At 49.8% G+C, this 13631-nt stretch overlaps 1 protein-coding gene across 1 annotated transcript; it reads right to left on the reverse strand.

Annotated features, from left to right (window-relative positions):
• Positions 1 to 1131: 1131 nt before the first annotated feature.
• On the reverse strand, positions 1132 to 12780 carry TMEM11 (transmembrane protein 11; the record flags this gene model as incomplete). The annotated part of the gene is made up of 2 exons (XM_084236859.1): positions 1132 to 1648; positions 12719 to 12780. 2 exons carry the CDS (start codon positions 12778 to 12780, stop codon positions 1132 to 1134), a joined length of 579 nt encoding a protein of 192 aa, XP_084092985.1.
• Between the last annotated feature and the right edge of the window lie 851 nt (positions 12781 to 13631).

Genomic DNA, 13631 nt, shown 5'->3' on the forward strand with positions numbered 1-13631 from the left:
CACAAGGGTCTAGAAGACTGCAGTTAGGGAAGGGCAGACTCTGGAGAGATCAGAGGGGGCTTTGAGGGCGCTTCCCTTGGCCTATAGCAATAGGTTGAAAACAGGGCCTGGGCCTCCCTGGAGGCGCAGGGGGTTGGGACACAACCTATGAGATTGTCTGTAGGCTCTGCAGCACGAGTTCGATACCCCAGCTGGCCATGGAACAACGCACATGGCGCAGCAGACCTCTCCTGCCTCGCCTCAGCCGTTTATTTCCATCGCTCTGCCTGCTCTGTTCCCCCCTCTGTCTCTGGTGGGTCCTCTCATCTCCCAGCCTCTGGCCTTTGCTGTAGCTCTTATATGCATAAATGGATGAATTAAAAAAAAAAGAAAAGAAAAGAAATCTGGGCCCATCAGACAGTTTCAGTGCTCAAGAAAAAAGTTTGTGTCCTCCTAAATTGGACTCTCTGGAGAGGAGGTCCCAGGTCCCAAGAGTCCTCCACATGTGGAAACCCAGGGACCTAAAATCCTCATCACCTTACCCCACCAAGTCCCTCAAGCAACACTGAGCAGTGCTGGCCTTGGAAACAAGGCCCAGGTGAGAAACGAGACTGCTCTAGTCTGACCCCAGGGCCACGTGTGCCATCCAAAGGCCTGTTCTCGCTGTGCATGGTGACTCCCACGGCGCCAGGCTTCCCTGTGCATGCTGCCAGCCAGGGCAGACTCTGCGGCAGCAGCTGCAGGCAGTCATGGAACAAGACGACACCTGGAGTTGAAATTCTCATAATTTTAATGGTCAATAGCTTCTGGTTGGCTCTGAATGGTACAGTTAAACAATATATTTAAAGACCCCCCTCCCAAGCACGTCCACACCCCCTCAGTAGCGCTGCTTCCATCCAGGTTCCACTGCCCAGTCAGACTTCCACAGCCTCAGACCCCCGTGGGTTACAGAAACCCACATCTTAGTGTAATGAGTTGAAAAAAACCCTCGGTACACTTGTGATCTGTGTTATTTTTTTAAAATAACAAGTATTAAACCAAACACCTTCCCAGGCTCCGCTGACTCACGGAGAAAAATGTTACTGTGGCAATCTGAATACTCTGTTGTCTCTCATGGCTGGGTTGTTTGCTTCTCTCCCTGTTCTACTGAAATCATACGGAGTAGAGTTCGTAAATCTTCTTTACACAGTACACCAGGGCGGCCAGTGCTATCGTGTTGTGCAGTCTCTTTCTGTGCAAGTCGTCCTTCCGGACCAGCACCACTGGGGTGGAGGAAGTGAGTGTGTGCAGGGGCAGGCGGGACAGTTTATAGGCGTCGTACTCCACCTGATACTTGCAGCAAGGGTCGAACTGCCAGGAGATGCCATAGAGGGTGCAGCAGGCCAGGCTCAGCACGCCAGCAGGCAGGGAGATGTAGTGGGAATAATCTAAGGGCAGTGCCAATGGGGTGAAGAGGCAGGCGGTGCCTGCCAGCACGGTGGTCTTGTGCAGGCAATTGCCCACGGTGATCCAGCGGGCAGTTTCGTCGCCGATGCGGGTGGGCTCGATGACGATGTACTTGTACTGGGCTTCCAGGGCCTGCTCCAGCTCATATTCAAACTGGTCCTGGGCGTTCTCCCCATTGTAGATCTCGTGCACGATGTAACAGTCTGTGGCCGATAAGCTCACCCTGGTGACGGAGGGCAGGGAGAGAAAGTTAGGACCGGGCAGGTACTGTTTTTCTGCTGAGACGCCTAAGGTAAGGCAGAGATGGGCTTGAGGGCACCTTTAACTTAGGTGATTATCTGCCTTAGGCCCCAACACACCCAATAATCAGAAAAGACTTTTTTTCTGAGTGAATGAAAGAATGAAATAGAAAAAGACAAAGGAAAAGGAGTACCCCAATCTTTAAGATGCTGAAAATCTACAGGATTTTCAGCCGGGCCCAACTCAGACCTGAGTTACCAAAAGAGCGCAAAGAAAAAAAATGACGACAGCCCCAGCCCTGAGCAGCGGGAACACAAACAGAAGCCCAAGGCTGACAGGATGAAATCTGCTCTTGTTAATCAGGATAAGTACAGGAGGATTTTTCACTGGAAACCAGCAGATCGGAGAGAGAGAGATTGCTAATCACCTGCCCTTTGCAACATTCACAAGTACCCACCCCAGGCCCTCTGCCTTGGGTGCTGAAGAACAAAATTCCTCTGGGCCTCATGGGAGGACAAGTCACACAAAGCCCCCAAGGTCTTCCCAGGTCAGCAGGGCAGCCCCCAGGGCTCTTTCAGGGGCTTGAAAGGGGCCAGAGCAAGGAGCTCAAGAGCCCCAGGTACACCAGCCGCCACTTAGAAAAAGTTCTTTGATTTAACTAAGAAAAGACAGCACCTGGAGAACAGCAGTGATGGTGAGGCTCACAAAATGTGAGCATGTGCATGGCTGCAGGTACCCGCAGAAGGTTCCCAGCCCCACCCGTTCTCCAGAACTCTACTTAATGCTAGTAAATGCTTCTCTCACTCACACAGGAAATACTGTTCACAAAGACCCGCCTCAAAAGGCTGAGCTGCTCCACCGGTCCCCCGGATAGAGTGACACAAGCCTCCCCAGCAGAAGGCCCACAGCCCCAGCAGTGACTACAGGCAAGAGGGCATTTTCAGCAGCTCAGTTTGTGGCATTCTGGCACAAACTTTCCACCCAGAGCAGATGCTTCTCACATCCCCAACAGACAAAGCTAAATGCAGACGTGTACATGCGCGCCCTTTCCACTTAGCCTGTTTCAGCCTGTGCAGGTCGTCTTCTACCTCCACGCTGTTTCTCCCAGTTTTGCTTTGTCGATTCATTTGATGACAAAGTTTGATTTATCCCACCTGACAGGGACCCTGGGTGACTCAGCCCTTGAGGCTGGATCTAGTTCGTAACCACAGTACCAACACAACTCCAGAAGGTGCTGTGAGAGGCTCCTTCTGTCACACACCTCTGAAAGGCAGGGCCTTCTATTTTTTTTTTTTTTTTGATGGTTCTTAACTTTATTTTTTTTCTTGTTTCTTTTTAATTAAATAAATTTTATTTTTATATTCCCCCATACAACTGCACATGCCCCATTCTGACCCCAATCTCTCCCCTCCCGGCCCCCACCCCCCAAAAAGTGTCTCTGGTTCATGGTTTTTTGTTGATTTTGATTTTCAGTTTCTTATAGTTATTCTTTTTCCTGATCCCTTATTTAAGTTTTCTAGATTCAAGGCAGGGCCTTCTATTTAGCAGCCCCCCACCCCATCTCTAGCTGGTCTGACTCAGGTCCTGAGCTGTTGACTGTCCTTAACAGAAACCAGGCTCCTTTGACAGCCACCAAGAAGCAGGGCCCTAAATGCTCAGACATAAAAGCCCTTGTCTCCTCCTGTCTTCGACATACACACACACACACCCCACCCACCCAGGTGGCCATTTTGGGGAGTCACAGGGGAGCAAGGCTCAACTACCCAGTCAACGACCAAACATTAGTGACCAGGGAAGACTTTAAAACAAGGTGAACCCAGAACCTCTGATTCAACATTAAGGTTGCCCTGCTCTCCAGCCTGCCACAAGCTGTAAAAGCTACCTTAGCAAACAAAGAAAGCTAAGAGGCCGGTTTCAGTGGGGAATAAGTGACTGATTATGGCTCTCCTGTGGTCAATTTAGAACCAAAGTGTATGGGAGGAGTATCCCCAGGGAAGGGCCCCCAGGGCCTCTGCTCCCAGGTGGAAGCCAATGTAACAAGATGTTGGGCTGGGACTCAGACAAAGGGACTCTATCCTGAGAAAGTAACTGTAATTCAGCTGGGTGCAGGGGAGCCTCCTAATTAAATCACAAGCCCTAATTAAACTGTACACCGGGAGAAATCACTCCCCAGGGTCAGACAAGAGCCTCCTCCACACAGGACACTGCCAAAGGAGCTGCTCCCGGGACTGCAGTCAGGGCTGTATCCGGGACAAGTGAACAGGCTGTTTCTGTAAGAACCCACCGGAAGTTTATGAGACAAGAAAAGCTAGATTTTTTCCCTTTGAAGGGCTCCATGGAGTTTCTCCATTTGGTTTTAATTCAGAGGGGTGAGAGGGAGGTCACTGAGTTACTACTCCCAGGCGGACGCATCATGTAAAAGGCACCTCTAGCAAACAAAACAAATCCTAGAGGCAGGGTTTCTCTCTACCTGAGTAAATGGAGGGCTGTTTCTATGTGGTCGTGAGAAGCCCACATCCCTGGTAATGGCTGACTGTCCCAAGTGTGCAAGGACGGGGGAAGGGGCATCCAAGGCTGGCACATTCCTGGTCCAAAGTCTCCTTTGTGTTCTGAGGCTCATTAGCCAAGAGGGGCGGAGGGAGGGAGAGTGAGGAAGGGCCCAGTCCTGCACCCACTTGTGAACTGAAGGAGTCACCTCCGAGTCAGTAGTGTGTTCTGCTGACTATCAAAACCAGGCCAGAGGACACCTTGTCAGCATCAGGGGCAAGCTACCCTGATTGTAGTGAAAACAATAGTTATGCTGAATAGGGAGATGCCAGCTGAACCCCAGCACCCAAATTAGGCAACTCTCAGAACCATCAGGGGACTCACCTTGCCTCACCCCATCCCCTCCCCACCCCAGCTCCTTGCTGCCCCACCTAGCAGCACACATACCTTCCACCCCCACCTTCCCCATCCCATCCTGGGCGGCTCCCTCTGGTTCCTCAGGCAGGCTTTCGTGGGCAAGGTGTGGTTTGTTAACACAGATGAGTAGCTGTGTTCCATGCCCACCAGGCCTGGAAGGAGAGGCCAGCACCCCCTGCACCTCTGACTGCTGGTGTCACCCCAACTGCACAGGAGTCAAAAACCTGATCTACAGCTTCCACCCCTTGCCCTGGGCTTCAGGCAGTTGTGACCAACACAGGGTGAGGACTGTGTATAGACATAGGTGTGCTCAGGCCCCCCCCCCCCCACACACACACCCCAAGCCTGCTGAAGTGTATGCACCGTTTCCTAGAGCTCCCACCTTGATGTAAACCCATGCCTATCTATCCTTGTTGAACCAACACTCTGAAAGCACAAAGTCACAATTCAGGAGCTTCCCAGGGGCCCTTCAAAGATGGAAACCTCTGAGGTTGCTCAGCAGGAGATGCTGCAAACAAACTACACCCAAATGAGGAGTGGGGTTCTTAGTTTTTACTGGAAAGGACAAAACCGAAGTCTAGGCAAGGGAGCAGATTCCCAGGACCCCAGACGGACGAACAAGGAAGGACACACCCAAGCAGGAGGTACCTTGTGTTGGAGCCACTCCACCCAGCAGTCAGCACCCACACTCTCCATGTGACTGGGGCAGGGGGCCATATGCCCCACAACCTTAGGTTTTATAAGCCACCGGGAAGGCTCATTCAGTTCCGTGCAGGTAATATGCACTGCTGGACTTCCTTTACTGCAGAAACCTTGCAGCCAAGTCCTAGTTAATCCACTGGCCCCAAGTATTCCTGGGTTTTTGTTTCTAAGTCAAAGGTAACCCAACTAAGGGAAAAGACTGTTAGGCTTTTCTGGAAGGATTTGCAAAGACCTGAGAATGATCGCTGTCACTGGAGAGGGGAATGGAATGGCTCTGGAAAGAAAGGAGATTCTCATTTCACTAAATGACTTCTGAACCTTTTGAATCTGGCATGTTCTCTGGGACTGATGGAAGAGCGTTCTCTCCTAAATACCCGCTGAAAGTACTGAGATCACTTCACATGTTGGGTCCTTAACTAGCCCGTGAAGCGGAGCATTGACCTGTCTGAGCTAGAATGAATGACTGTGATGACACACCTCAGGGTCACATGTACTTGGAGGTGCAGTATTCACCTCCCCCTGTGCCTTCACCCAGAGTCACCAGAGGCCCTCGTCTCTCCAGGTCTGAAGCGAACTGAAGAGGCTCTGGGGAGCAGTCAAAGGAATAAGGTAGAACCGGCTTTCTAGTTAGAAGGCCACTTCATGGATCTGGGCGCCCTGTGCGCACGCCAGGCGGCCTGTCCAGCATCTGTCCCTGGGGTTCCCTGCACCATCACAAAGTGTGTCTCCAAGAATCTGGGATGACAGCAATAGTCTCAAATGTGAGACTCCTCAAAGTCTGGAAATACCTCCCCCAAAGTCAAAGCTGCACAAGAATGTCCACAGCAGCAACAAGATTACTGACTACAGATTACATCCATGTGGCATCCCCTACCAGCAACGGTGTCATAGCTGCATACTACACAGCTGGAGAGCAGAACAGGAACCCTCCCGCCCCAACCCACCCAAAAGCACACAGTGCCAAAGGACGTTTTTCGGGATGTTTTTCTGTGCACGATGAAGATAAGCAAGGAAATGCACCTGACCACCGAGGAGCAAGCTGGCCTCCGACGGGGGGGACGGGCCAGGATTGCAAGCCTGGTCCTGCTAGTTTCCCACTTAAGGGGAGCACTGAGCATACAGGACTGTTAATTTTTTTTTTAATTATGGTAAAGTACACATAAAATTTACCATCTTAACCATCTTGAAGTTCAGCAGTGTTAAATACATTCACAATATTGTGCAGTCAACCTCTGTAACCTGTTCATCTGGCAAAACTAAAAGTTCTGAGCCCGTTTAAGTACTCCCACCCCTCCATCCTACTTTGTCTCAATGAATCTGACAACTTCAGATCTGCATACCATGGAATCGCGTGGTATCTGTCCTTTTTTGGACTGACTTATTTCATTCAGCATTATGTCCCCAAGGTTCATCCATGTATAAACCATGCATAAATCATAAGCTCCTACCTTTTTAAGGATGAGTAATATTCCAACGTGTGGACAGAGCACTTTGTTTTTTCCACTCACCCAGTGATGGACACTGGTGTTGCTCAGTGTCCTTGCTGCTAGAAGCTACTCTCTAGCTATTGTGAATAACGCTGCTACAAACACTGTTGTAAACAGACCTGTTTGAGTCTGTTTTTAATTCTTTTGGACATAAACCTAGAAGTAGAATTGTTAGGTCGCAGGGTCTTCTATTTTTAAGTTCTTAGTCAACTGCCATGCTGCCTTCCACAGCAGCCCCACCACTTCACATCTCCACCCCAGCGCACGGGGCTCCAAGTTCTCCACATCCTCACCAACACTATTTTATTTTCTCTTTTGTTTTTGACAGCAGTCATCCAAATGGGTGCAAAGTAGTGGTATCTCATTGTGGTTTTGATTTGTACTTTTAAAAAATAAATAGCTTTAATGAACTAAGATACCACACAATCTGCCCATTTAGAGTGAACAGTTCAATGGCTCAGCAATTTCACCCGGCTGGCAATGAACACACTAGAATGGAGGACATTTTCATCACACCAAAAAGAAACCTCATCACCGTCTCCCCCTGCCTGAAGCAGTTCCTGGCAACCACCAACCTACTTCCTGAACATGGACTTGACTATTTTGGACTCTTCATAGAAATGCAATCATAAGACACGTGCTCGTTTGTGGCTGGCTGCTTTTGTCTACCATGTTTTCGAGGGACAGACATATGGTAAATTTATGACTTCTCAACATGTTCGAAATATACTTTTGATGTGCTCAATATATCATTTTTTAAAATCCAAGACAAAATAGCTGGGGAGAAATATGAAAAAGATTAACAGGAGTTTTGGATGGTGGCCTAACAGGTGACTTTTAAATTTAATTTTTCTCCATATTTTTCTATATTCAAATAAATAGACATGTGCCTTTTTGTTTAAAAAACAAAACCAAAAAAGCCCTCCTTCAAGGAGCCTGAATCCCTTGGGAATGCAGGCTGTGGTATAGGGCAGCTCTAGCAGATTCCTGAAGCCCAAGAAGCAGCCCACACTCCTAGGGACCAAGCCCATGGCCACAGCAAATCCAGACGCTGGCAATGTCTAGAGGATGAAGGGCCTCTCACCTTTGCAGTCAGGACAGTAAGGAGGAGGACACTTCCATCCTCTGGATGACTCAAGTCCACACAGGCCAAAATGTCCTGCATGCAAGCCACTGTAGTTTTCTGGTCAGGCCAGAACCACAAGAACCAAATCTAACAGTAGAGGCGCAGCACTTGCCTCAAGCCCACATTTTGAATGTCCCCGGGCTTACTGGCAGGACTGAACTGTGTGCTCCCTTCTGAAATACAAAAGGAGATGGATGCCATGGTCCTTGAAGGCAGAGAACTGCCTACACTGTATCTGCATGTGGTTCCCAAAAGACGTTAGTGGAAATAGGTTTGTAAGGAACCCTGTCCTCTTCAGAAGGTTGGGGTGCAACCAGGGGGAGAGAAACAATTCTAGCAACTAAGAGCACCAGTGGCTAAATGTGGTCACTTGCTCATCTATTATGTGTGAGGTGCCAGACCCTGTCTACCCCCACTTCCAGGTCTACGAAAATCCACTTTTGGCTAACCAAAAATTGCTCCCTTGGGAACCAAAGAAAGTCAAAAGATTAAGCGGTACAAGTCTATTCTGTTGACTGGAAGGCCAGTGAGGACAGAAAGGCACAGGCACGTAGTCCCAAATATCGAGGAAATTCCAGGTAGGCCGAGGCACTTCCCAGGGGCGCCCTGGCATCCTCATCTGTATCAGAGAGCTGTGCACCAGATACTGTCCTCGGTATTCTGCTAACCCAGCAGCTCTTCTGCTTTGGAACAAGAACACAGTGCACCAAATGTGGGAGTCGGGAGGCCTGGATTCAAATTCCCTCTCAGTTACTCACTGGCTCTGTGTTCAAGGGCACAACTCCTTGCTGCCCTGAGCCAGCGTCTCCTGTGTCCAGTGGGACAAAGGTCCAGCTCTCCTAGTGCTGCAGTGGTGGCAGAATAGGATTTGTCTGCAAATCACAGAGACAACTACCTTTTCCCACTGCCCTCACTCACAGGAGCCATGTACACCCACAGGTGTGGCCCCTAACCCCTCACCACTTTCCTGGACACAAGCTCTTCCCTCCCTTCTTCAGAAAGTTGGGGTGTAACCTGAAGGACAAAACCACTGTGGCACAGGTTATTGTTGCTAGAATCCAGATTGCTAGTGTCAGTCAGGATGATGGAAATTCATCCCATAAGGTTAGGGCAGGTTCATGCCAAAAGGGTTGAATTCCAGCAGACTCTAACCTACAATATGCAACTTCTGGGATCAAATGTATGCTCCAACTGTAGGACTTCATTTTCCAGGAGCTGCTGAGCAGAACCCTACACGCCGTGTAGGGCTACATACCTACAGTTTGGGGTGCACATACTGTACTTGTGTTGCCCATGAGGTGGGAGAGTCAGAAAGGGTGCCTCTCAAAAGAAAGAAAATGCCCCAAGCCTCTAAAAAGGTTCCTTAGCTCTAAAAAAAAAGGACAGCTGAGAATGTGCGCTGCTATCACCCCAGGAATATGAGCCAACCTGCCTACATGGCTTGTGGGTCATCTGTTGAGCTGGAGTGGGAACTAAATCCTCCACCGGCTTCCAGGACCACGGCTGTCCAAGTCACAGATTAAAGCAAAGCTGTCCGAGAGGAGGAGCAAATCCTGGAGAACAAAGCATGGCACAGAATGATATGGAAGTAACCACACGGAACCAAGTGTCTAAATGTGCTAGAGCAGACAGCTGCCCAAGCTAGGGATGGAAAGCCACAAAAAGTAATTTCACCCTAATACCCAAGCATTTAGTCCAGTGCACTGGCCCTCTGAGTGCCCCAGGCCTCTAAACAGTGCTGTTGCCTGGCATCAGGACCAGAAGTAGATCAGGTACATCTTCACATGAGGGGAAAAACAGGAGCCGAGCTCACACAGCTGTACTCACATTCCAACAACCATGGAGACTCAGACGCTCAGGGGCCCCAAGAGAGTGAAGACAGCAGCCCAAGTGGGACAGGAGGACTGTCTGTGAGCCGGTCCGGGTTGGCACCCAAGTGGCAAAACACACAGATACCTGCACTGTGCCTTCCTAGATGGGCAAGTCTGTCTCAAAGACGCCGACAGGACAAGTGGCAATCTGTTTCGTGTGCTTGCTGCCAGTGTGCTGAATTTTGGACAAGAATTCAGGTTACAGCTCAGAGTCTGATGTTCTTCATTACAAACACTGTTGATTCCCTAGATTTAATGGAGTGGAGAGAAAAATCAACATGCAAGCAGCTATCATTTTGCTACTTCCATCCCTCTCCTATTTCAGTCTAGACCAGCAACGTGCTGTCATATAACTTTCTACAATGGTGGAAATGTCCTATAACTGTGAGTTATATGTGGCTACAAGCACTTGAAATGTGGTTAGTATGACACAGGTGCTGATTTTTCATTTCACTTCATTTAAATACAATTGCACCATGTGGCTAGTGGCTACTGAATTAACACAGCTGTAGATTCGAGAACAGGTAATGAAGCCCTAAGCTGGACCATCATTAATACACAGATGACAACAGTAATTCCCATGGCCAATCTAGCAGCAGGTAGAGACTTTAAATCTAAGGAGTGCTTCTGGAGTTTGCAGTCACTAGCAAACCTGCAAAGTTTGCCCAAAACCTTGCTCTATGCCAGTCTCTGCCCCAACACAGACAATGTTGTCCTTCAGAATCAGCGCAAAGCAGATTCCAACCATGATGTCCAAACAACTGGGGAAAGTGGTCTTATAAAGAGGTGCTGACATTGGGGTCAGCACAAAGGTGACATAAAACAGTCATTTAAGAGAGTCACAAATAGCCTATTTCAGTCATAAGAGCCAGTAATACTCCTGTGCCTCATAACTTATGGTTTAATCCAACCTGCCCCACCCAAACAGTCGTCCCACCAACTGAGCAGGAATGGAGGTGTGCCCAGAAGTTGCTGGCTGGCCCTGGTTATGTTTCCATTCCCTCCCTGCTCAGTGGGAGGATCTTAGGAAAACTAAGTTCGGGCAAATGACTCCTCTGACAGCGTTGGCTAAGGCAGTGGTCTGACAGGCAGACCACCCTTTATATGGAAGGAAGATTGCTGGTGCCACCTACATCACAGAACCAGATGCCCCACTGTCAGATGACAAACATCATCTGCACCTCTAGGGAAACCTTCAGTTCCAGGCAACCTAAGGAAACCATAGCTTTGATGAGTCAAGTTGTTAGGTGAGGAAGAACGAACTAGAGAGCACTGGCCCTGATCAAAATGAGCTGGTCACCTCTCAGTTGTTAGAGAGTTTTATGTGAAATCTCTCCATTTACAGTGTTGGCAATTACATTAAATTCCTCTCTAAATTGAGGCAAGGACTGCATTTGGTCTATAATATGCTGGTCTGTAAACTCAGTTTTGAACATTTCTCTCAAACCAAGGAGATAAAAAAACCCAACATCTAAGTTAGATCTTAGATCAGCAAAAGCTTAATTTTTGCTGGCATGTCCCCTTTATACTGTCTAGAGCATCCGCACTTGGCCCTTTCGGTTGTTTTAACCAATAGAGGAATGACTCTCTTTGATACTTTACAATTTTCTAAACAGGTTCTCTCCAATTAGCAAAGGATTTATGCTTGGATTAAAGATCTTTAAAGTGCTTGCTAGTTTTTAAGGCCTTTTGTAAACATCAAAGCTCACTTCTTTCTAGAGTCTGATCTGTTTAAGAAACATCAGGTGGGAGTTGGAAAAACAAAAATATCTGTTTGCTATTCAATGCTTTTCTGAAGAGAACGTGCAGAATGGACAATGTTAGATTAACTCTGCTCAAGAATAAAATGCAGGCTAAATGGGCCTATCACAACTGCCAAACAGAAAGAATCTTCTGGGCTAGAAAAACCATCTACAAGCAACAGAAACGAGTATGTGATGGAATCAAAGAAAGGGAATAATGCAGAGTAGTTGAGAGAAAAACAATTTTTTTGTTTCTGCTTAACCATCCTCATACAAAAGAAGACGAAAAAAGCAAACATAAGACTTTCCTTTCTTGCTGACCTTTGCTGTAGCAACCAAGCAGTAAGAGAATGGACAGGACAGTTTAATAGGGGTGATTCCACCAACACACATCCTTTTCTAAACTTCTAGTGGCTGAACAGCTTCTACTAGGTGACACTGTTTTCCAAAACTGTACATTCAATACGAAAACTACTCCAAACTCATCTTTTAGAAATCAGTTCTCCAAATCGAGATCCACCTTCGAAAAAAAAAGCTCCGAGCTTCTACCCACAAACCATTCATTAGGAAAGGTCACTTTAAAGGACTTCCACGGCAGGGGAGCTCGCAGCGATTCCTCAAAAAGTAGCAAAACCCACCTCTCAAGGAAGCGGTCTACTCTCGGCCTGATAGACACACTGGGGAGAGTAAAAGCTCCCCCTGATAAACGAGTAGACCTCACTGCCCTTCCCGAAGCTGGCCCGCTCTGTGCAAGCTGCCCCTTCCTTCTCCCTCCCAGGAGCCATTCCTCGCCACGCCAAGGGGCCGCAGCCAAGACCGCCACGCGCCTGGCCAAGCAGGCTGGAGCTTCGGACACCCCTGGGACCACCGAGAGCTAACCAGGTCCCTTAGGCCTGCGGGCCCCGGTCCCCTCCAAGTGGCCAAGTCCGGACTAGGACTCCGCCAGTCCGGAAGGGACTCGCCCGGCCCCGCCATCACCTCCTTCCCTGAGCCCTCGGCAGAGGCCGCTTCGGCCGGACTAGAGCAGACGCCGGCTCCCACCGGGACCCCGGATCAGCCCGGACTGGAATCCCGCGTGCCCGGCAGGGGGACGGAGAGGGCGGGCGGATAGAGAGAGCCCGGGGCCTAAGTTAGGGAGAGCGCTGCAGCCCCAGGAAGCCCAGAGGCTTCCCGACTTCTGAGTCACCCGCCCTGGTGCGGCAGCAAGTCCCTGGATCTCACCTCTCTCGGGCGCTGCCGCCACTGCTGCCCGGGCCAAGACGCCTCCTTCCCCAAGCGGCCATCTTGGAGACACTCTGCTCGCAAATGTCTCGCGCCAAGGCGGCCTCGGGATAGCCGGCGGGCTGAAGGGAAATGTAGTCCAATTCTCCTCCCGGGAAAGCTCTGTGACAGGCAATCGAGCCCGTAAAGGACTACAATGCCCATAATGCATCGCGCTCCGGAAGCCCGCCTCCTCGGACTCGCCTGGGAAATGTAGTCCTCACACGGGGCCGAGCGTAAAGGGGACACCCGGGGAAGAGTCTTATTCTGGACACTTTTTAGAAATGAAAATCTCCGAAGTTCCAACATAGAATTACAGTCTTTCCCATCCTCTTGTAAGACCTTGGGTTCGAGAGTAAGGAGCTGAAGGAGCGGGAAAAGTAAAGTGCCTACAACTCCCAGAGCGCCGCGCGAAGGCGTCCCGCCGCCGCCGAGGGGTTGCCACGCTTTCTGAGCCTCCTGCACGTCGCTTTCCGGGCCTGCTCACGCTGGTAGCTCAGTTGCCCTCTAACCCGGCCCTGAGGCATAGCCCTCCGGGAAGGCGGCCCCACCTGCCCTTCACAGCCTCGGTCCAATAAGGTCACGGGGGGGGGGGGCGGGGGCGGGAGGCGCTGTCGGGCCTTTCTTAGAGGCGATTGCTACTCCCGCTCCATTCCCCCAAATTCTCTGGACTCCAGGAATACTTGGGACGCCAGACATATGGTTCCCGACGCTGAGGTTCCTGCTTGCAGACTGTTGGAGGAGAGAGCCTGAAAGCAACAAAGAACTACAGCATGTGATCATTGCTATAAAGGGAGTAGGGTTCTGCGATAGAAAGAAAGATAGGTCCACTAGGCCCCCTTCAGACCCTGCCAAACACCCCACTCCTGTCCTG

Source organism: Talpa europaea (assembly GCF_964194135.1).
Source record: "Talpa europaea genome assembly, chromosome: 7".
Lineage (NCBI taxonomy): Eukaryota > Metazoa > Chordata > Mammalia > Eulipotyphla > Talpidae > Talpa > Talpa europaea.